The sequence below is a fragment of the Parus major genome, chromosome 18, assembly GCF_001522545.3.
Source record: "Parus major isolate Abel chromosome 18, Parus_major1.1, whole genome shotgun sequence".
NCBI lineage: Eukaryota > Metazoa > Chordata > Aves > Passeriformes > Paridae > Parus > Parus major.
In genome coordinates, this window is record NC_031786.1 from 202,829 (window position 1) to 227,190 (window position 24,362).

The window sequence follows — 24,362 nt, forward strand, 5'->3', positions numbered from 1 at the left end:
CTTCTTTTAAAAGTAACTAAAGCCTGAGGCAGGGTTAAGGGGAGCACAGACCAGAGAGAATCAGAGCCCACGTGGGAGTCCTTACCTCAAACAGCGTCAGACTTTCATCGTTCAAGACGATTCTGGGAGGTGCAACAACTGAAGTTAAAAAACAAGTTATAAAACAGGACCACCTAGCAACCAGAATATCAGACAAAGGTATGGGAGGCATCCCTGCCCTCTGAAGGGGAGATACCTTCCTATGCCCACAGATGCTGCTTCTTAAGCAGAAGCATAACATGACTAAGGGAGCAGGTTACACCTTCTCTGCACTGTGAAGCTATGTTTTAGGGAAGGCATTCCTTCCCAGGTCATTTCTCAGGCATCAACATCCCACAGCTAGAAACAGCCTTTGTAAAATAAGGCCAGATATTACCAACAGCACTCACACAAGTAAAATGGCAGCTCTGCATCGGCAAGGTGGCTTCTTACAAAGTTTCTCAAAATGCCAACTGTGGAAAAAGGAGAGAAAGGTTTGCTAAATTACATTTGGTTCTTCAAATGTTGGGCAAGAAGGCTAACTCGTAACAGCAGAAATTCCCTCTAGCAGGTATGGAGATTGCCTTGTCCTCCAAAGTACACAGTTACTATCACAAATTTCTTGTAGAAAAAACAAACAAAACAAATTACTTTGGCATGTTGGTGCCCTGGAAAAATCTAAGGATGCCTGCAAAATTATCAAAAAAGTTTGTGCAGGTAACCCTGGCTGACAGCTGAAAATAAGAGGATCTCCAGTAATAACAGTAAGAGCTACTTGGTGCATGGTCTGATCACCTTTTGTGAACTGACAGAGCCATAAAGGTACATCCTCTCTTAGAACAGTTGTTAAAGTTGGGCTTTTTTTCTCCTTCCTGCTTTTTGGGGTTTGATTTGGATTGGGGAAGGGGGTGTTTTTTCCCAAAAAATGTTTTATGCATTAACACAGAGGAAGTCTCCAAGTGCATCCAGTAACATCATTTCGACACAAACAAGGGGATAGCAAGTGGGACAGCTTCCTCTGCACACAAGGACAAGTATTTTGCCACCTCCACCAAGTAGCCCTTAGCTAACTTAAGTAGCCCCAAGTCCCTTCTTAGCCCATTCAGGGGCCTTACAACAACAGTGTAACTACCTACTGCTGCTTTTTCAGAGCAGCTTTACTTCGCCAGGCAACAGAAAGACCTGCTCAGATACACTCTCTCCTGTCATGAGTGAGAGTCATGAGTTACAGCTGCACAGGCTGAAGGGGTGATGGGTCTTACCAGTTTCAGTGGGATGGAAGAACCCTTGTAGAACATGGCGGTCTGGAAAACGAACTCTCAACACCACCTAAAGCAGAGACAAAGCTGATTAGGACAGTGGTTTATCACTGCCCTGTAACAGCTTGTTACACCTGTCCTTGGCTTAGAGTCTGCAAGTTGTTTGTGGTTTTGGGTTTTTTTTTAATGGGAAGATCTGTGGTACTTACAGGGATGGAAGAGCAACCTGGCTAACGGTGCTGTGCACCTTCTCAGGGAACAAGGGCTGTCTGGCTGTCAAATGGGGCACATTTGTCAAAAGAGCTCATCTGTCAAAGCACTATGATGTAAAGTGCAGCAGCACTTGCTGAGAAAGTAGGAGCTCCCTGTGCTAAATGATGCACAAACAACAAAGACAGTCCCTCATGGGGAGGTGCAGACAGTTTATTGGCATCCTAATGTGTCCACAGGAGTAAGAATCCTCCTGACACACCTCTGACCTTTGTACTTCTAGCAAGCACTTAACTTTAGAACTGCACAAGGGTCACAGTTACAGAGTAAAATAAATCTAACTTGTCACATTGAATCATTGAACTTTCAATGAGATTTTAAGATGTCCACAGAGAGGCGGGTGGGAAGGCTCAGTCATACAGGCTGATGAGTGCACAACAGAAGGCTTTTGGGACATCTGGAACGGAACACAACAGAAGCAACTCTACTGCCTGCCACTCAACCAGTGACATACTACCATAGCAGAGTACAGCTGTTTTCACAAGGCACAACTGTTATGCAAGTCCCACAGACAATTAATAGGGATGGGAATTTGAAAAATATTCCTATAAGTAGCTTAAGGGCATGTTGATCACAACTAAATCCCAAGGTACTCAATCCCCAAGTCTGGACCAGCCAGAGGGACTGAAAAATGAGCAAACACTACCTTTGGGTAACGCTCCAACTTCTCCTTCAGCTGGGACTCCTTCAAAGACTTTGTCATCAATGGAGCTTCTTCCAGACGTTTTCTACAGACATGGGAAGAAGGCAAGTTGTCTGTAATTTTACAATGTATTTTTCCTTTATTAAGCTAGCAGAAGACCTAAGCAGGGCTGATGAGAACTGCTCAACTGTTCGATGCATTTCTCACAGCATTTTCCTCACGTCCTGAAACTACTGAGCATCAGCAACAATTCCATATCAAATTCCTTTTAGTGTACAAGTTTAAAAGTCAGTTTGTGACAGCAGATGCAAGAAAAGATCCTAAGAGGACAGGAAAGTCTGCTGAGACAACTATAGAAGAGATGTACTTATTAATCCAATAAAGCTGGTTGCACATGATGACACAGTAGCAGAAGAATTACTGAACTTGAAAAATAACACCGGCACAAAAAATTAGTATTAAGTAGCAACAGGGGAAAAAAAAAGAAGAGTTTCAGATTCTTCAAGAACTGGCATTGTAGTCAGCTCTTAAAAGGAATAGTGGGGACAAAATAAAAGTCTTCTTGTATTCAACATGAAACAATAAATATAAGAAAATAATTACATATTTGCCCATAAGTAAAGAAATTAGCTTAGACCAAACAGATCCCATGCTCAGCTTTAGTACCTTTTCATTGTATTTGAGTAACTGATGTGTAACTTGCCTTTATTTTTATCCCTGGCTGTAAGGAGAAAGCATCACCAAATTTGGAAACTGGGTCTTTATTGAGGGGCCTGTATTTCAGTAATCCCCCAACCAAAGGGCTCTACATTTGTACCACTAAATAGTCCAGACCCACAAGCAGCAGAACAATTTTCAGGTGATATTCTATGTTCTCAGAGGCCTGTAGGAAAAAAAATCAACTCTAAAAAGTTCAACTTGGATTTAGCTACAGCATAAAGGAAACTGTTTCATAGTCTTGGAGAGTTATTGTAATGTTTAAAAGAATGTTTTTACCCACTTGAAACTAAATACATTCATGAAATTAATTTCTTTATGGAACATACAGACAGCAAAATCCTGCTGTGACAGGAAGGCCAGTTTATCTTCATCTGAGTTTTTATTGAGCTGAAGTTCGATGAAGTAAAATCATGGATATTTAAAAACAAGCTACCTGAACAGTGCAATACATTGTTAGTCAGCTTCCTATAATTTCTATATGTGCGTGTGTGTGCCTGTTCCAAACATTCTCAGGTCTTGACTTGTGGCTAAGTTGGTCTTTCTGGTGAGGTCTAACAAAAGGTTAATTCTGCTCCTTAAAATATAAGGTGCTTCTAACTGGCCAAAAATGCAACAAGCTCTGTTGAACACCGTCGCTCTGCTCAAGAACAGGACACAGCAAATCTCGCTGCCAGCAGCCAGGGAACTTGCCTCTCGTTCTGCAGCTGTGCCAAACGTTTCCGTACATCGTCCACTGTGACTTCAAAAAATTCATCAGGAAGCTCTTCTGGGCCATCAGAAAATTGTTCCAGTAGGTCTAGGTGACATATAAGGGGCTCACGTTCTACAAGCTAGAGGAAAAAAATGTGCTTCAATTAGTTCTAAATGCATTGCTTTGCTTATCTTATAAGGTTCCTGAAAAAGAGTAAAAGAACAGTATTTGCAAACTGTCTTTTGACCTGTTCAGCTCTCTGAACTAAACCTCTACAGAGTTTCATTGCACACCTTTCAAAATTTTACCCTGATTTCTGGTGTGCAGAAAGATCCCTTGAACAGTGAAACCCTTTCTTTCTGCAGTTACAAAGTAAGTACTCCACCCTGAGATCAGCCTTTGCTGCAACCAGAGCACACAGATGCCCGAGAGCAGCTCTCGGCAGGCATCAGCTGCAATAGAGGTACTTGATACACTTCCTGCCAACTTTTCCTACAAACCAGAGCTGAGAGCAGCCGCTCCAAGCTGCACACAGACACTTCTCTCACCTGCCCAGCAGGGTACAGAGAGCCTGGCTGCCTGCTCCCCCAGCCTCCAGAGCCCAGAGCTGGGTGTCACGATGGTAAACCTTCCAGTGCAACTGGGCCTAGCCTAGAACTGTGGTTGCAGCTATGAAAAAAACAAACCGAAACAAGCCAATACCAAAACCCACAATCCCCTAAGAAACCCAAACCAGAGACCCAGCCACTGAGATCAAGAGCATCTGTCATCTCTGCAGGCAGTAGGACTTTCATAGATCCCTCCCCAGGAAAGGTTATGTGCTGGCTACTCTCTCCTTCGGCCAAAGCAGCAGCTGCACCTGCATGAGAATACAAACCACGACCAGAGACAAGCATATGAGAGGCAGTTACACCTCCTGGCTCTCAAACAAGTCAAACTTTGTACATTCCCAAACTGTTGGAAGGAACAAAGCTTGCAAACCGTGAACAGCATACTGAAGGCTACAGGAGATGCAGGGAGGACACAGCTCGTGGCTGAAGAGGCTCATAGGAACAAACATTTTGGTAGTTAATCCAGCATTTCTTCCTAGTCAGCTGCCAGCTTAACAATACCACACGCTCTGTGAATGAACCCTCATCTCCCCTCATTCTCTCATACACTCTTTCCAATCCTAATTAGCACCCAGATGTCCTCCCTCCATCCACTCACCCCTCCCCCTGGCACTGGCCACTTGGGAACAGGAGTCTTCTCAATTGTCTAAAGCACAACACAAATTACAAGGCAACGCTCACTCTGCTTGTGGGCACCAAAGGGTAATTTGAGAAATTGAAAGATCGAGGTCGTGTGGGTGGGACCTTTGGCTACTTTTAGAAAGTTGAGCAGGGTCAACCCTAAGGAGCAGGCGAAGGAGCTCGACTGCAGCGTTCTCCGGGCCAGGCTGGGGGTGCCAGTGCTCCAGGAAGGACCCCAAGTGCCCAGGACCACCTGCTGGGAAGAAGCAGGCTGCACTGTGATCCCAACCACTGCCCACTGATGCTCCAGTAAGGGCACATCTATGTCAGAGCCCAGAGGAGATATTAATCAGGCCTCCCCAAGAAGCCAGTGTACTTTAATCTCCTCAAACAGGCTCGAGTTTCATTTAATTTCATTCTAAACATGTAGCGAAAACAGACACCTTCTGAAAAAGCCCAAACCCAGAAGACTGAGGAGGCATATCCTACGGCATGCTGTGAAGGGTGCTAGGACACAATGGAGAGAACTCCAAAGTCTGCATTAGCAAATCCTGAAGTTACCATTTAGTATTGGCTCTAACAAGGATTTTAGTTAATCCCAACAGCAGTGGGATTCCACAGGGAAAGGCCAGTCCCCATACAAATTATGCTGACAGCTAATGGCATCTGCCAAGGCATTGGCAATCACAAGAAGGCACAAGGCAGACATATACTCCAGTCCTAAGTGTTCACTCCTCTTCCTTGCTGTGGGCTCCAACAATCCTAAAGTGCAGACAGACCATCCAAAAATTAACTTCCCACAATGATTACAAAAGAGACTCCAGGAATACTAACCCAGTTCCCAGCCCACTACACATGCAGTGCTTTCTGCAACTGTGACAAACAATAACCATCTCCTGTAACAATAAATGGCCACCACAAGGATGTTCTACTTTCCATCATGTAAACTTAGAGGAAAGCAAGCTGTGCATTTTGCTGTCCTACTTCTTCCAGGAGCCAAAGATGCTATGCTAAGGTTTGGCACCTTCCTTTTACAAAGTCTATTCTACCAAAGCTGAAATGTCAGGCACTTTTCACCATGAGGCTGAAGTCGTATGTTCACAGCAACACCTACATATGTGCAGCCCATGTGACAAAACCAGGTGTCAGGAAGAATGCAGTTCACTCTGTGGTCACCATCCTGGTCCCAGGGAAGCAGGTAAGCTAAGAAGAACTCTTACGGTTTAAGTGAAATTATGGTCATTGTGCTTTCCACCGCAGCAAGCTCTCCCCAGAGACCCACCTTCCTCCCCACCACCTCTGGCAGCTCTAATCTCATGGTGAATCTGGTTTAAAGTTACCTTCTAATAATTAACATTCTGACATCAAAGTCAGCTTGCAGCTGTCTGTAAACCATCTTTAGCCTAAGAAACGAAGGGATGCCAGCACAGATTTTATCCAGCCTCTCTTCAGCTTCAAAAACCACACACAGGCAAAGCATTAATGGGAAGATTCTTTTAAAAAATGGACCTTTGATGTTTAAAAATAAATTGTTTTGTTTTGGGTTTTTTTCCTCAGGACTGAAAAAGGACAAAAAGCAGATGCTATGTGGCTAGCCCTACTTGGCTGTTGCCGCTGGGAGGAGAGTGGAAGATGGCAGGAGTGGAGGAGGGAACAAAATGTAATCAATCAGCAGCAAAAGTACCAGAGATCAAAGGGCTTGAAAGCAGCCGTCAAAATCACATGCTGTTTAACACAAAGACACAACTCCCCCAACAGAATCTGCAGCTGCTTCCAAAGCTGCTCTCAGAGTGGAAGGGCAGCTGGCTCCAGAAACGGTTTGAACTGGACTGTGATTCTGGGAAATACATCAGCTCATGCGAGTCCTTCAGTCACCACCACTCAGCCCATGTCCAAAAGCACAGCTCCACATCAGGCTGAAATCAGTGAAATGATGGACTTCTGCCTCTCCCACCAGTGCACACAGAGGTGTGGGCAATAAGACTGGTGAAGGATACTACCACAAACCCTTGCAGTTCTTCTCCCTTCCCAGACACAATGGAAATGGAAATGACTCTCCAAGTCATAGACACGAGTGTCTGAAAACTGAAGCAAGCAACACATGAGACTGGACAAATCATCCAGCCTACTGTTTAATTCTCCATGTTAAGGGTCTGCTCCAAAAGGTTAGATAACACCGATTAGACAGACCCAAACATGTTTCCAATATACTGAAATATTCCCCACTGCAGGTTGGCATAACCTCTTTCTGCTACTTGTGTAGTTCGTAACTGCTCCAGAGTCCTTCCAGGGTCTGGCTTCTGTTTGTAAACAATTCAGAACTCATCAAAAATAGGCTGCAACAACAAAGAAGTCAACTAAGGTAGAGTAGAGTATCTACATACATGTGAAAGCATCCACAGTCTTATTAAATTCCTCCTGGACTAAGCTCCCTTTGAAGCTCCCCAGGCATCCTTTCTTTCTACTTACAGCTTTCTATTGCTCAATCCTGGCTGGATCAGACCACCAACTCTAGGAGATACCAAAGAGTCGGAAACAACGAAGGGGATCTCTGACCATGAAAGCCAGCCCCAGTGATGAGCCAAAGGAGCAAGAAAAGAGCCACTCACTGAGAATCCAGAATGGGAAATTCTCAGTGCATAATAACAAGGAGTAAATTATTAATTTAATAGCTCCTGTACTTCATGTTACACCACTAGCCGGACATACCCAATCTTCCTGAAGGCATTCGATTCCAACACAGCTAACCCTACAGCTGCCCTTCAGAAAACACACTTCAATGTCATTCCCACGTCACTCTGGGATGGCATCACAGTACTTTTCATCCATCAGTTCTGGTATCTCAATATGGGCTCAAGCACTTCTAATTTTAACAAACACAAAAGTTTCATCTCAGAGACACCAACAATGGTGAGATGTGCAATCAGTCTTTCTAAGGAATAGTTAGAGAGAGGTAGATTATTTAAGAAGCTAGATATTTTAGATTAGGACAAAAAACACTTCTATAAGCACACAGAAATACAAAGGGAAAAGGATGGCAGATTTCTGCTTCATCTGCAATACTAAGAAAATTAAGTCACAGGGCTCAGGTAAAAAAGTGGGCATTTGTTCATGAAATCTGAGGCACTGAGGTGTAGGATCTTCTGGATTGTGATTTAATGCAGCTGTGTTGCCTCTATTTAAACTATTCATCAAGGATACCTAGAGACTCAAAATTTTGCCTGCCTCTGGACAGCAAATTCTTAAACTCAAATCCTTCCTACTTCCTTTCTGAACTCCAGCAGAACTGTATATCATCTAGGCACCTAATCCCGTGACATAGGGATAAAGTCCTAAATCTGGAAACATCTTTTTCCTCATGGGAGTGCAGCCTCAGGCAAGGCAGGATAAATAAAAAGCCCTTGTTTCCCAAACTGCAAACACATTTTCCCTTACCTGTTCTTGCTCCTTTTGCAGTTCTTGGCTGTTCTTAGACTTCTTTGGCTTAGAAGGGCCTCCAGGGCTGGAAAAAGCTGTTGGCAACTTTGAAGATGGTACAGCTACAGGAGAGTCCCCCAGATGCTCTCCATCTCCGAAAAAAGGGACAAATGGGATAGGTTCAGGCTCTGGAGAATGCCATAGCTCCTCCAAGCTAGCATGAGAATCTTTAATAAAGTCTTGCTTGTGTGTGCTGCTGTTTAAAGATATAGCCACATCCCTGTGCTCCAAGTCCTTTGGAAATGTGTTTGCTTGAGGTAGAGGCACATCCGCTGCTTCTTCCATAGAGTCTCGCCTCACTGTTGGCTCATTACAAGGCACTGTGGCACCCACAACTTCTGCCTCACCAGATGAACTGCATTTCTTCATGACAACTCTTAAAGAAGACACCAAAAGGAATAAAAATAAAATCATAATCCTAAGGGTACTGCCCTCCCTATTCTCAATGTGTCCACGACACAAAGACAACAGCTGCCTCAAGTACACCCTGATTTAACAACTTTCTTCTTCCAGATGCTTATAGAGAACAAACTCCAGTTGCTGTGAAGTGTGGGGTAGAGGGTCAGGGGGTTATGCCAAACAACAGAACGGGGACCCGCTCCTCTGGAAGAAAATGGCCTTCCAGAGGACAGGAGCAGTCAGTTATAAAACATAGCTTCTAGTCACTCCTGCTTTCTGTATATACTGCAAAGAGCTGGCCAGGAGATCACAGAAAGGTTGCCCTGGCCCAAATTCACTCTGCAAAAGCCAGCAGGGCCTGCAGAGTTAAGTGCCTGAGACCCAGAGCAGGGAAGAATGAAGTGGTAGCTGATTGCCCTCTCAGAGAGACTTTCAACTTTGAGTTGTCTGTTCCACTCAAAGGAGAAAGAAAAAAGGAAAAAAAAAAGGGAAGGGAAAAAAAAAAAGAAAAAAACAAACCAGCTCTTTTAATCTGCACATGACTGGTCAGTGGCAGCATCTGCTGCTGTGCAAAGCACATCTGGGCAGCAGTTTGAGATAAACAGGCAAATGCAATAATTTCTGAGTGCTGCAATGTTTTAGTTTGGCATCTATTTTTGTGACTTTTTTTTCCTTTGTCTTTCTTTTGATACTTGAAACAAAATAAATTCACCGTCAGAGTGGAAAGGGAAAATAAAGAGGCCAAACTTTGCTTCTCCCAACCTGACAATGGCATTGCCTCCAATCAGGCCAAGCGATTTCAGTGTTGTCTTCTCCAGGGCATCTTTTCCTGATATCTGCGACAAAACCAGAGGAGAGTAATTATAGCCTCTGATTCCCCAGGAAACCATGCAAAGCTCTTTATAGAAAGAAGCCTGTATCCAAAGAAACATCACGCAACACAAGAAACAGGTAAAAACCCATTCCTGCAGCTGGAAATCAGACCCGAATCCACCTCTATCAATCTGTACTGTTTTACCAAATTCACAGCTTATTAAATCATCCCGATGGAAGATGACCTACATACATTTTCATCCCATACACACATCCCAGTGGAATCCAACTACAGCAAAGCTACTTTTATGTCAAAAGCTAAATGACAGGCAACATCTCAGAGCTGCAAGACAGACAATTTGCTTACGTACACCTCCTACCCATCTGTAGTGACCTATTCAGAATAAAGACAAACTGTCCACAGAGGTCAGTGGGAAGTAAAGGGGACAGCAGGGCGAGCAAATTCCGTAATATCCACACACAAAATATTTAACAAAACATTAATAGCAAAAGATCAAAACAGAGAAAAGCAAATATTTACTAAAATGAAAACACTGTTTTGACTCTAGCTTTAAAAGAAGTTGGAAAGAAAAACACAAACAGGTCATTGAGCTCATTTTATGGGCTCAGAGGTCTCAGCGGCACCAGGTTATGTTCCAAGAGAGCTTTTTTCCATACAGACATGTCATGCTTTGAAAAGACCAACGTTTTTCTACTTCCCCTCTCAAGAAAGTTCAAAAGAAACACTTTCCAGGTTGGAAAGCAGAGCTAAGTTTTCTTATGTTTTAGGGACATGAGACAGTTGAGAGGCTTTGCTGCCTTACCTCATCTCGCATGTAAATACAGACCGGAGACAATTCACCGTGCTGTTCCATCAGCTCCCTGCAAAATAGAGCAAAACACTGCAGCATGTGCAGAACAGCCTACCCCCTCCAAAACCAGCACAGAGTAACAGTACAAAGTGAAATCAGCTGCCAACACTGTCCTCCATGTTTCTCCATCAATAACCACTACATGGTTTACAGGATCACTATTAGACATTAGGTAAACAATTTGCTTCAATGCATTCACTTTTTCTTAAACACAGCTTAAAAGCTTAAAAACAAAGAAATAATTAAAGTAAATTCTGAAATTAGCTGATCTTACTAGATAAAATTAAGCTCATCACTGCTTGTGTGCCTCAGTACCCAATCTGAAACATTACTTAGTTACATTTGCTCTTTTTAATCCAAGTTAAAAACTTCATCACAGTTTAGACTGAACTTTCACCGGGAAGAGGTCCATTTCTTTTCACATATGCTCAGCAACCAATGAAATGAAATACCACTCTAGAGCAGATCAACTAAGGACAAGAAACTTGACTGCCTTAGTATAATTTTTAAAAAAGAAAAGGGAAAGTAAACAAACAAAAACTAAGAGCATAAACTTTCAGATTCTGGAAACCATGAAAAAAGTAAAGCCAAATGAAAGGTTGCCACTGTAGACAAAATGAAAATCACCCCATATTTAAGCATTTCACTGATGTAGGACACATATAAGCAAGGATGCAAACTCCAGACAGCCCATCTGCAGAGGACGACAGAAGCAAAGGACCCTTAGCATCGAGATGGGGAAAAGCCAGTAAGATGCTACCCTTTCCATTTTCCTCTAGATAAGCAATTCTGTGGCATTCCAGTAAAAGAGAAGCTTTATTATATGCTCACTTGATCAAATACAAAAGACAGACAGGGAAAGGACAATCACAGCCTATCACAGCAAGACTTGGTTCTCTTCCAGCCAAGACCTGTGATTTCAAAAAGGGAAAATAAAAAAGATGGACACTTCCAGCAAGAAAACCTCAGATGTCTACAGAAAAGTTAAAAGCCTTAAAGAATTAGCCATTATGCTTCATTATGCTGAAGCACTGGAATCAATGAGAGCATCAGACCCAACATAACAAGAAGCTCTGTCACATTGTTCTCCACTTTCAGCAAAGCAAAACTCAAACTGGTATCATAAGAAAATGTGTTAAAACACAAGACTGAGGAGAACACTTTGCTTCTCACTCCAAGCATGCCAACCTAAGAGGTGACCAGGAAAATACTGTCCACCCTAAGACAGTGCTGGTTTGGAAAGATATACCTGGCTGAATTCTCAAAAGTGTTTTTTCAGAAGTTTCAGATTCAGACATTTCAGCCTACCTCAGCCTGGGAAACTACAAAAGGTGAGAACGTTGCCTCGGATTTTTCCCATCTACACAATGAGAACTGACAAGATTTATCCTTCTCCATAGACCCCGGTAGCTCTTCTTAGCACATTCTGTCTCAAACTCCTTGTGCTTGAAGTTGCACCAGGATATTCTCCGGTAAGGGGTTGTCTGTACTATCTGCACTGCAACACTTGGCTTATCATGAAACACAGAACAGCTGTAACTCCTCCTCATGGTAAACTCCCTTGATCTTACTGCTCTCTACAGTCAGTCTAGGGGGGAGTGGGTGGGGGGAATGGCTTTCCACTCAGCCCACCAGGAAACCATCACCCATCACCCACGACTTGAAGAGAAACCACCTGTCTGCAAAGCAGATAAGGAAATCCACCTGGCAGCCCAGGAACACGCCACATCCTTGCTTACCTCCTGAGAACTCCAGAGCTGCTTCCCAGGGTTAGCTTGCCATTTTACGCCTGACTACACGAATTTTTGGTACTGAACACTTAAGGAGCTTTGCAAATGACTGACTTATGGGGTTATGTGAACAATTCCACTTAGCTATCTCTTCAGCCACCAGGTTCCAGTCCCTGCAGTGAATTTCACAGGAAAGACCAAAACCTGCAGGACCCTAGTGGCCTGAAAAAAATTCCAGCAGTTTTCAGTGAAAATTACAAGTTTTGGAAAGATATTTCTACTTCACATTACCCTGCACTGTTTGCAATTCCACAGTGGCAGTAATAACCACAAAACATTGATCAACTTGGCATTTAAGTGTCACAAAATTTAAGCAGAAATTCAGACTGCTTCTATCTAATACATCATTTACACGTATACTTGTACATTCAGGATACATGCCCTGTGCCTAAATTTGTAAGCATTGTAACTGGAGCATGGAACAGGGTATAACTCTAAGAACACGAAGTCAGTGATCAATGACTTATGCTGCATTGTATCTTTTCTGGGAAAGGAGTTAAATGAACAGAGTCACAACACTTAAAACCTTGTGCCTTCAGCATCATGTCATTTAGGAGAAAAAAATCTTAGGCACATGGAACATGTCCTCACTAAAGACCAATAGGGGAGGAAGCCTGTTTGACTTACAGAACCTAGTTTCATTCACTTTTCCAGAAATTTCTTTCCACTTCTATCCAAGCAACTCTTTGAAGAGTCTTCTAAAAATGTGTGGAAAATAACTGAACCAAATTAATGACCCCACAGCAGCAGTGAAGAATCATAATGACTATCAAAGATGTCTCTGGGTGTCCAAAGTGCAACTACTCCATGGACAACAGCCCATAAAGCTGCTGAAGCTGCAAGGCAGGCAAGAGTGGGAGATAGAAACACAGGGTTCTTGCTCATAGGGCAGACAACACTGTGCCCTCAACCAGCCTCTGCAGCACACACTCCACGCAAAGATCCCTAAAGACTTACTCTTGTCTAACTCTTGGAAGCAGCAGGCTCCTCCTCCAGCTGCTGCTAATCCATTACATGAACCCACTGAGGCAAGCACACACATCAAACATACTGTCCTCCCTTTGATGTGCTGCTCTTCAGAAGGGAAACAGCAAGCAGATTAGATTCCTTCATGTAGTGATCTGACAGGGCCTGTAAACATCTTGTGCAAGGACTGCCGCACGCTGAGAGGAGGAGCAGCCCTACAATAGTTTCCAGACCTTCTTCAGACCCAATTAGCCAAGATGGATGCTGGAAACCCAGGGGAAATTCCAGTGGATTTAGAATACTTCCCCTCACGCACTTAGAGCGGCTGAGTATTCCAGGAAAACATCTCCAGTTGGAAAATCCAAGGAAGAATTCAGCAAACATCAACAATTAGCTGACTACTTAGTCAACTGAATCAAAACACATTGAACAGCTACTCAGCCCATTAAATCCATACAGATGTCTGTAGACCCAGCTTGTTCTGTGATTACATCACATACAGCACCTTTGCTTCTTGTTGAACTTAATCAAGATTGCAAAGTCCATCCAAACATCTGAACTCAGCTTCCAGAGGGTAGGAAAGGGCAGCTGTGTTCTGCAGTTATGAATGCTTAGCACACTGCAGCAGTTGGAAGAAGAGCAACATGTGTATTAACTAGTAGCATTACAATGACCTGTAACCAATAAAACCACATCAAAAGAGCAAAATTATATGAAAAGCTCAAAATTTAAACCAAAGAAGCAATCAACTAATATGTGAGAAAGCTACACAAAGGTTATGTGCCATTGTCGGTAATTACCAGTCTAGCAGTCTCCAAACTGCAACAAGAACTCCTGTCCTCACCGGGGGCACAGAGGGTGTAGGAAGGGACAAGAAGGGACTTAAAACCCTCAAGAAAATGATATCTGTATTTTTTGTCCTACCTCTTTCCTCAATTAAAAGAAAAAATAATTCTTTTATCTCTAGCATTTACATGAACACTGTTCCTTTTCTTATGAAGGTCACATCGTAGACCTAGTCCATGATTAAAAACAGAATGGCTATAAAAGCTTCAAGGTTTCCTCTTCCAAACCACGAAAAATAGAAAAGAAGTGCCCTTCTTCAAGAAAAGTTTATTAGCTTGACATTTCAAAACAATACAGCCTTTTAAAATCAAAATTAAAGACGAGAGGTAGCACTCAATGTAGACTGGACTAAAAGAATAAGATTTCTAACCTATGTATATATTCAATAAATGCAGAACCAGAAATTCTTCTGTTTAAACAGGGTCTAATGTGTCTTTTGAAGATTCCACATTAACCTGCAGAGAGCTCCAGATTTCCTTGAAGAGTCTGCATAACAGCAAGCCTCAAAAGCAACAGCAACCCATAAGGAAGAACCCCCTGCACTACAGGGAATGGCAGCACAGAAATACGGGGGATCAAGAATATCCAGGCTTGACACACACACATCTCTAGCAGTAACTTCAAACACATTTGTGTAAAAGGAAGGTAGTGCAACATATCCCAGTATGTTCACAGCTTTAGCAGTTTGTTACAGTTTACACCCTAAATCAGGAGTGGTACTCCTGGATTAAAAAACAATAATAAAACTGTGGATTGTCAAATCTGAAAGAACATGGAAAATGCAAACGTCTCTGTTATAAAGGAGAAATCACAATCAAATAAATTGAAATTCTACAAATCTGAAGGACTTAGCTGTGTCACTGTAACAAGTAATTAGTGGCATGAAGAGATCCATCCAAACAAGTATTTTCTCACTGCACTGCTCACCTGATCTTTGCAAAATGGTTGAGAAGTTCCCACAAGGTCTGTTGGCAGAGGAAGGTGTCTTGCAAACGAGAGCCATCGTCTAGTTGTAATGCTATCCGAACCTGTAAGAACACCACAATGAATTAATCTGAAAATTGAATGAAAACTCATTTTTCTTCACAACTTTTTAAAATATTTCAATGCTTCTTGTTCATCCATGCAGGCATTCTGGCCTGAATTCCTGTCTGTTGGGATGAATGGCTCCTGAGCATGGGGGAGGCTATCCTAAAATACTAATCAGCTTTCATGGGCCCTTGTCCCCTGCTGTATCTTGAACTGGAACATATTCAGAGAAAAGCCAATGCAAAAATCCCAAATAATGTGTGATCGTGAGCAACAGAGGTGTTATGTTTTATACCAGATGAAACTTCACAGTAAGGGTCTTCACAGCCACATAAAACAAATTCCAATAACCCAGACACAACTGATGCAGCTGCACCATCTAAAACACCAACACAGAGCTCTGTCCACTTCAGCATCATTTTGCAGAACAACTGCCCTGGGACAAAACAGCTTACTTGCATATCCACACACAGCAACGATGAACACAATTCCCATCTATCCCTGTGTTACTGAAAACCTAAACAACTCTTACTAGTCCAAAGAAATAACGTTTGTAACTTGCAACTCACTAATGCTCCCTTAACCACCACTTTTTGACATACAATTTAAGAGTGAAGTAACAAAAAAATCTCAACAGTAATTCTGATCGTTAAATTATCGAGTCCTTGAACACCTGCAGAAAGAAGCAGGGGCCAGCTAGCTGCCAATTTTAACAGGTCTTTTCCAGCCTGGAACGTGAACATCCACATACATTATCAGGCACCACACAGACTTTAGAGAATTGCTTCCCTAGCTCTCCCTCACAAAAAAAAATTAAAAAAAATTTTTTAAAAAAATCCAAGACAGTTCTAAAGTGCACATATTCTGGGGTTGGTCCTGAAGAACTTCAAACTCCTGATTGTCCCAAGGGAAGAGTTTAGCAGCTAACCAAGAGATAGAGAATGGCAGAGCTTACTGTAGAGATAAAGGTAGAGATAACTTCAGCTGTTATCTCTACCTTTTAGAGAAAATTCAGCCTTTTTCAGAACATCTAACTCTTAGGTCTTCCCTGCTAGCCCACCTGTCTAAAGAAAAATCATACCAAGTCCTGTAGCCACTAGATAGAACCTGGTTTCTCCAGTCAGCTTTAGTTTTCAGAAGTCCACAAAAACTGGCCTTCTTCCAAAGCCCGAGGACATTAGCCCAAGATAGCCAAAGCCACTTTCTTTCATTCTGTGTTTTCATGTGTCCCTACTAACACTCTCAGTGCAGCCTGTCACTGAGAGCAAGGTGGGTGTGCAAGCATGAGGGGCTACAGAGAGATGGGAAAGAGACATCACATGTTCCAGCAATCCACTGTGATTTCCATGGAGGAATATGTTTGTCATCTGCCTTGGCTCCCACCAGTCCTCACAGGGCTGCAAATGTTGATCTGCTGGAGACAGGAATTTTTCACAGAAAGGAAACAGTGGCATCATTAATAACAATGTCGTTTCATCCCACCACTACCACAGCCTCCTGGTTTCTCCTACACAGGAGACAAGCCTTAGATTATTCTCAGCTACAGCAGAGCGATGACAGCTGACATCACCATTCTGTAAGAATCCAGCCCAGAAATTCAGACTACCAGTTGCATCAGTTTTTGGGCAACAGTTCAAAGCTAAACATGTCACCAAAGTCCTATTCCATCCATTAGAAAAGTATCTTTGAAAACCCCAGGGGCTACATAAAATAATAGAGACCAGTGCCAATTATCATCTAAGTTTACAAACATTTAAACAAGAGGCTGACAACTTTAACACCAGAGCTGTATTGATGGTGCTCCTGCGTCACCTGCCATCACACAGGGAATTTGTTCCATTCTTCACTAAAGAACTGTCTTACAGGAAACAATGCTTTCCACATGTAAACGCAAATCCAAAAGCTTTCTATTTTTAAAATATCAGATTTGCTGAACAAACTCATCATTTATCAAAACCTGTATTCTGTCTCTAGGGTAACTGCTGTCACTACAGGAAAGCACACCTACTTCCACACACATAATCTTAATAGAACACACAGTAACAGAAGACACTGAATCAAAATCATCCCAACGTTACTCAGACAGCCAGCATGACTGAGTTTGCATCTCAACTGCCACTACAATGCAGTCACAGGCACCTGGCTGTTATAAAATTCCCTATTTTTTTAACACATACTCCCTGTGGCAGCAAATTCTTTTTAGTCAGTTGTTCTATACAAAGACTTTTCTTACAATGTGAAATTCTCACAAGCAAAATCTGCTCAAATTTGCAGGACAGGGACTCTGCTTAGATTCCACTCTTTACATGCACATTTGCTGCATCTTCTCACCTTCATGACACAGCAACCAGCACTCCCAGGGAAGCCTCACTTCTGTAGGACATTCTGCTGAACTGCAACTAAACAGTAACAACTTGCACTTCTATTAGCTCTTCTCTTTTGTGATCTAAAGTAACGAGTCCACACTATAACCCCTCTCCTAACAGTGAATAGTCCTCCTTGCCCTTTCTCACAATATACCTTCAGGGGAAAAAAAAAATGAAATCATTGTTTTCCTTCAGTACATCCCAAACTGGATGCAAATGTCAGATGGTCATTACTGCACCATTTCAAGAGGAACACTTTTCTCTGGAAGACATACTCCATTCCACTGCAACATTTCACTGAAAATTTTAAGCAGATGCTACTGGTTTGTGGTATCTTTTTAAGCAAAGACATCATTCGAAGCACTAATATCTTTCTACCCCAAAATAAGAAAAAAAGGCATTAGTGCCAAAACAAAGAACACGGAGGTTTTACGGAGAAAAATATGAACATCAGGGACCCCTAAAACTATGTTACACAGTGACCTAAAGCAGAGACTCCAAAGCCTTCTCACACCACAAAGTTCACTTTTCAACATATCAGTTTATAACAGGTAGAGTATCTGCCTTTAACAAACACCACTAACGCTGCTTGGCTGACAGACACTAAGAGATCAGCACCACTAGACCTGAAACTTACATGAAAATCAAGAAACTTTCTATGGGGAAGTTAACAAATAGCAAGATGACTGTTAGTGATAGACGAATCTCCTTTCCCAGGTTACTTAAGTAAGATCACACATAATTTTTACAACATGAAAAGTTCACGCTCAGTAACATTGCTTGAAAAGTTAGGCCTATGGCCACAGGGATATGTACAGAAGATTTTTACACTCCTAAAAGTGGCCACAATTTCTAGAGAAAACAGCATCTGTAAGCCCTTTGCAAATAATACTAAATAGGGATATTTGGCCACTGATGAACACAGAACATGTCATGAAGGACTCTAAAGCTGTGTAAACACACCATGAACACCAACGCTGGGAAAGCAGCAAAAGAGGACTCTGAAAGAATCTGAGGTTTAGTCAAAATCCAGAGCTGGACAACAGCAACTGAAACAGAAATTAGGAAAGGGAACTGAATTAGTCATCACTGATGTTTAGCTTCTTAGCTATCCATGACTACTAGTTTTTCAGCTCCTCAAACCATCCCACTCTCCGCCAGCACAGCTGACTTTGAGTTACTTAACTACCATTTTCAAGTTCATTGCAACCAGTCTTCAGCTGGTCTCTCACACAGGCATTGGCCATGCCAGCCTGTGCTCTTGATCATTAGATCTGATGGGATCATAGCAGCACAGCTGGTAACTGAACAAATCAGGTCACACTGTGTAAAGGAACATACCGTGGTTCCAGCTCCTGCTCTGTTGGAGATTGGCACCATCTCCAGTTTGGCATTGTTGGGCAGCCTAGCGAATCTCCACTGCAAAGATAGGTCCAAAACATTCCTCTGAAACCTAAAGGAGAACAGAGCCTATGAGAAATACAAAGTCCAGGTATTGTGCAAGAAAATTCCCAGGAGGCTGACTAGAAGCCATAGAACAAACATGATTCAGTAATGAATGATTTGTAATTATAAAAGCATCATCAACAAAAGCTATACTGCATACCAACACACCTGCAGTTTACAGAGGTTGCAGAGAAGATACCCAAAACTATGTTCTTCCTTTAAAGGTTTGTAAGAGATGAACAGCAACCAACTACATAACCAAACCTTGTTAAATACCAGTGTACTCTACTATTCTTTTATTTTATTTTTTTTTTAGTGCTACTCAGACAAATGAGCTCTCAGTTACGACACCATAAAAGCACAGGGTCAACCCCCCAGCGGGCGCATCTGGTCTGTAGGCTGGATGAGGAGCACGCGTGGGTGTCCCGTGACAGCGACTTGGGGCCTCGCCGTGTGTCCCAGCAGCGGAAGGAACGTGGCACAGGGACGTGCCGAACCTGAACCTGGGTACCTCGGCCCCTCGCACTCCCACCGGCCGCCGCGGGCTCCGCCAGGCCCTGCACGCCCGGCGGACGAGGCGCGGGCTCCCGCAGCGCCCGGGCCGGCGGGGAGAACGGCGGCGAGCGGGGCCTCTCCCGCAGGCAGCCGGCCCCGGGCCCGGCCCCGCGGCAACACTCACTTCAGGCCGTACTCGCCAGGGCTGCCACCCTGCTTCCTGCAGACCTCCTCGAGGACCTGCAGAAAGAAGAGAGGCGTCACGGCCAGCCGGCGGCCCTGTCGCAGCCTTCCCCTCAGCCCCCTCCCCACCGGGGACCCACCTGGAGTAGGACCGTACCGGGCCCCACCCGCACCGTGACCCGCCGCCCGCTGGGCGCCAACACCGACACCGCGGCGCCGCCCCCGCCCGCCGCCGCCATCTTCCCCTGCCGTTCCGGCCCCGCGCTACCGGGGCGGAGTCGGCCCGGGGCCGTCCTGCTGCGGGCCCGCCCCGGCGGGGAGCGGGACGGGGGCGCTGGCCCGGCCCGGCCCGGCCCGGCGGCTGCGAGCCGTCGGGGAAGAGTCCCGGCCTGGCGGAGCCGGCCTGCGGCGGGACGGGCAGGCGGGTCTGAGGCCGGGGCGGAGCGGTTCGCCCATAGCGGCGGCGAGTGCGGTTCCCCGGGCGCGAGGGGTGCTGGCGGCAGCAACGGCCCTTGGACTGGGCAGCCGGTGGGCGGCTCGGGCTGCTCCCCCGGCGTGGGGCGGGGGCTACCCCCGGCCCTGCCCGCTGGGCCCGAGTGGGGGCGGCTGAGGAGCCGCCGCCGTCTCGCAGCTCCGCGGGGAGCGAGGGGAGCCAGCCACGCGTCTCGCTGCGACCGACGGCGCTTGTGTTGTTCCCTTGGGTTTCCAGTGTCGGGATCAGCCACTTCCTTCGTATACCGGGACCCTGCCCAGCGGCGCAGGCGGCGACCCCGAAGAGAGAGCCGGCCCGCCCGGTCGTCCCCAGGCAGCGCTGGTGGCCAGAAACCCCTTGGGTTGAAGGATTACTGTCTCTCTCCCAAGCAGTGATACCGAGAATTTCTGCGCCTACAGGGAAGGTTCTCCCGGGCCAAAGAACGGCCCTGGCGAACGCCGCATGTCCCAGGGGAATGGGGAGCATCCTGCCGCCTTCCCCTGGCACAGGAGTGTCGAGGCAGTGTCACAGTCCTGCTGCCCCTGAAAACCTTTCCCCCTCCCCAGAAGAAGAGTTGATTTGGAACCTCGTAGTAAGTGCTGCAAACTCAGATGGTCATGAGAGACGGCTGCAGCCGAGGAACCGAAATAATACATTTCACAACACACAATTTCCCAGAGATTTTATTTCATTTATGGATTTCCCCTTCAGTCTCAGCATGGCCTCTGCATCAAAGGCGCTCTCAGATTTGATGACAGTCTGTTTAGTTTGCTATCATAAAAACAAAACAAAACAACCCACCAAAAAAAAAGAACCCAAAACTTTTAGTTTGAGTAACCACTGGAATTTATTTAGCCTAAGTTGTAACCACATGCCAAATACTTTCTCTTTTCTCTAGTTCTTCTATATTTATCCTATATATTAAGCTTAAGTCTCCACCTCTACCCCCAGCACCCACAAAAATGTCTGGTTTGCTTGGCTTGTAAAGGAAAAAAATCCTTCCAAGGAAAGACACTTTCATAAAAGATAAAACTTGCTTGTGTTTACCATATCAGAAGTGTCAGAGAAGGGAGAAAAAAGGGAATTTTAAGGATGGAGAGACTTACTCTGGCTTATCCATGTGGATTCCTAAGTCCGCCCAGTCCCCTAACTGTTCAATGAGATGTAGAAATAGTAATAAAGGATGTCCAGGTGTGAAATATTTTTTAAAATGCTTAAAAACATCTTCACATTTTGTTCGTTCCATTAGGCAGTATCATTGCCATCACATTTATAGAGATACAGTGTTCAGGACATACAGTTTTTCACCTTTTGAATTGCCTTTTGTTATTATACATGAAGAAATTGAGGACTTAAGGACAAGATTTTTTGAAAGTTGACACACTTGCCTAAAAACAGGTGCTACAAATACCTGATAAAGTACTTCTTAGTCAATAAGAACAATAATAATAATGATATTCAAGTACTTCTTAGTCATTAAAATAGGGAGAGATCCAAAACTCTGCAACTATCTCATGCACAATGAAGATAACCTGTTCTTCCACTCCATACTTTTGCTGGAGAAGAAGAAGCAATTAAGATGACTTTGTTAACTGCAGTGACTATCCCCCTGCTCAGGCAGAACAGCCATTCTGATTTCAAAGACACATTTTGGGTTTCATAGCCCAAAACACCGATCTCATTTCTGGATGGGTATAGCTCCTATTTGATGTCTGAAGCAGGCAGCTGTTTCTTTTTTTGCATCTGGAAGTGACACATCCCTTAAAAAAATGTTGCTCCTGTTAAAAAGACACCAATGTAATTTGAGCTGAACATTTCCAAGTTGTGGGATTAGGGTGATTCTGGTTATTAATAGTATGTCATAATCACAAAGTTGAATGGAGGTGAAGGGTCACATTTCATACCCAGAGCCAGTTCTAATCTCAAATATTTATCTGAAATTAAAAGCATCAGGAAAGAAATGAGGGAGATGACTAGAACCTGGAGTCCATTAAAGTGCCACAAAGAGAGAGGAACTCATTCGGGAATGGCTAAAAGCACCCTTATGTCTGATTTCTGTCACTGTTAGGTTGCAGGATGCCTACAAATCTACCAGATGAGCCAAACATCCTCCAAAAATTTGTCTTAAATTGCATTTCTTTGGTAATTACAGTGAACACACAGCAGAATGACCTTCCCTAATCCCACTTTTTAGGCAGCTGCTATTTTGCATTCAATACATAGCCCTGGCACTGTCTGCACCTGCGCTGTCACAGGCACACAGGGAGTAACACATACTTGCATCTTCATAAAGCAGCAAAACCTCACCTGCTTTTATTTTTTATTTCTTCTTTTAAAATGAATAGGAAATTAGCTGTGAACATCTATAAATATGTAGTAAAGAGCTTTAAAACGTGATGCGGAACAAGCTGCTTATTGCAGTAACAATAATTCTGGAGTGTTTCCTGCTGCCTGTACCAATATCACTGACCACAGAGTGTCCTGGGGATGTTCAAGAGATGGTTCCTACCAGAGCATCACCCAGCACATCACATATGTACCCAGGCTTTAAGAAGGTTCTGCTGCTCTCCTGGACTTCTTTACAAGCCCTGGCCTCGGGGTCAGAGGAGGCAGCAGCAGCACGACTGTGCGAAAACAGGATTCTGTTGGTGAGTGGTGCTGTATGGGGTAATTTACACACAAGACAAGACCCAAGCAATGAGCCAGGGAGCTCAGTCTGAGCCGGAGCTGCAGAGTGGCTCAAATCAGGAAAGAGAAGTGGTTATGAAGGGGAACCATACCTGTGGCACAAGCCCTTACACAGGATCCAGGTGTAACCCCCTTGGTTTCCGAGTTTCCTTTGGAAATATCTAAAGGGCAAGTGCTGGGGCTGCCTTAATCCTGGCAGGGTATGAGGGAATTCAGAACTGTCTCATAAGCTTTTGTACAGCACAGTCCAATGTACTGAACATTTAGAGACATATCTTGTGACATAGTGGAACACATTATGCAGAACATTTCACTTTCAAGGGTATTATATGAAAACAGTATATCCCATAACATTATTCCCAATCATTAAAAGTCTCCTGCTTGCTTCCTATGTGCCTCACTCCTACCAATAAAAATACCAAATCTCTACTGCCTGGAGCAGGACTCCAATTCTTGCAGCTTTCTCTGAGCTTCTTTTTGTACTGAGGCAAATCTATCCAATTTAGGAAGGCTTTTATCAAAAGATTAAAACTCAGTGAACCTCTCATGCAGAAGTATTATAAAACTACCTAAAATCTGTGTCACTTTGGTGTTCATTCAAGTTCAGTATGTCAAGGAGTTAAACAGTACCATATTTAAATGTTTAGAAATCAGAAAGGCTACTATTATACCAGTCCCACAGCCTTACATTCTTCCCCATAGCCCCTTGCTCAGCCATGAAAAGCAATACAACATTTTACTGAGCTTGGGAAGGATAGCAGGAGTGCTCTGAACAAACCCTCCCCTGAGTGACCTGAAGCAGAGGTCAGAGGGCTCAGTAAAGCCAAGCCAGGCAAAATTTAAATTTCTTTGCTTCACTTCTTACAACAAAGATCTGCAGCTTTATCGTGCATTCCTCTCGGCCGTAAGACGCTTCCCTGGTGCATCATAATCAGTCATCCTTTAATGCGCCAGCTGGTTACCAAGCAAGGCGTTACAGAGTACGGGAACTCAGCCCTCTGTGGGGAGAAAGGGACACCAGAAGGAATACAAGTCTGGCAACAGGAGGCACAGCAGCCTTACTACGACGGATGGAGCTCAGCAATCTTACCCCTTCTGGTTTCTTGATGTACCTAATGGACTACGAGGTCCTGAAGTTAAGGCATCTTTTCCAGGGATCCTAGAGCACTCTGAAGACTTACTGCTTCAGACTTTACACTAACTGATCACTTTCCAGATGAAGCTCTGCTCAGGCTGACTGATGAGTTCTTTAACTTGCCGTAACTAGTCTCAGCGATCCATTGCTTGGACCTGGCGCCGACAGTGAGGAAGGCAGGTTTAGGCCAGTGTAGAGAAAGATACAATGATGCAGAAATGTTCTGGGACCAAAAACTTGTCAGGGGGTGAATGTAGTGCATTTGAGGAGGTGCACAGGCAATTGAGCACCTTTTCTTGCCTTTAAAGATACTGTTGTCAGTATCAGCACTTAAATAAAACATTTGGGGGTACAAATCAGTGAGACCAGAGCGAGAACTGAGAGTACGTACGAGTAACAGAAAGATAAAAAAAACAACATGGCAAGCAAACCAAAACCACATGCTACGTGTGTAGGAAACATAGAGCTGAGCCGACACTCGGAAAGTCCAAACACAGTAAGGTAAAAAATGTAGTTGCAGCAGTTGTACAGCCCTAATTCCAGCTTGATAAA

General features: G+C 44.0%; 1 protein-coding gene across 13 annotated transcripts in view; it reads right to left on the bottom strand.

Moving 5' to 3' along the window:
• ASPSCR1 (ASPSCR1 tether for SLC2A4, UBX domain containing) overlaps positions 1–19,780 on the bottom strand; it is a 33,628-nt gene extending 13,848 nt beyond the window's left edge. For 8 of the 13 annotated variants that reach the window (XR_004499711.1, XR_004499712.1, XR_004499709.1 and 5 more), the window contains exons 1-12: positions 19,656–19,780; positions 19,517–19,572; positions 18,733–18,844; positions 14,924–15,024; positions 10,347–10,404; positions 9,472–9,545; positions 8,269–8,686; positions 3,601–3,740; positions 2,194–2,275; positions 1,281–1,347; positions 429–491; positions 86–138 (exon numbers count right to left, since the gene is read on the bottom strand). Coding sequence is in view for 7 of the 13 variants with exons in the window: in XM_015645368.3 (XP_015500854.1) it covers positions 86–138; positions 429–491; positions 1,281–1,347; positions 2,194–2,275; positions 3,601–3,740; positions 8,269–8,686; positions 9,472–9,545; positions 10,347–10,404; positions 14,924–15,024; positions 18,733–18,844; positions 19,517–19,572; positions 19,656–19,754 (1,323 nt within the window). In the remaining 6 variants the exon portion in view is untranslated. Of the gene's footprint in view, positions 1–85; positions 139–428; positions 492–1,280; positions 1,348–2,193; positions 2,276–3,600; positions 3,741–8,268; positions 8,687–9,471; positions 9,546–10,346; positions 10,405–11,702; positions 11,838–14,923; positions 15,025–18,732; positions 18,845–19,516; positions 19,573–19,655 lie in introns of those variants that run through there. The other 5 variants (XR_001524421.3, XR_004499713.1, XM_015645371.3 and 2 more) reach the window with 2 other exon arrangements.
• Positions 19,781–24,362: the final 4,582 nt, after the last annotated feature.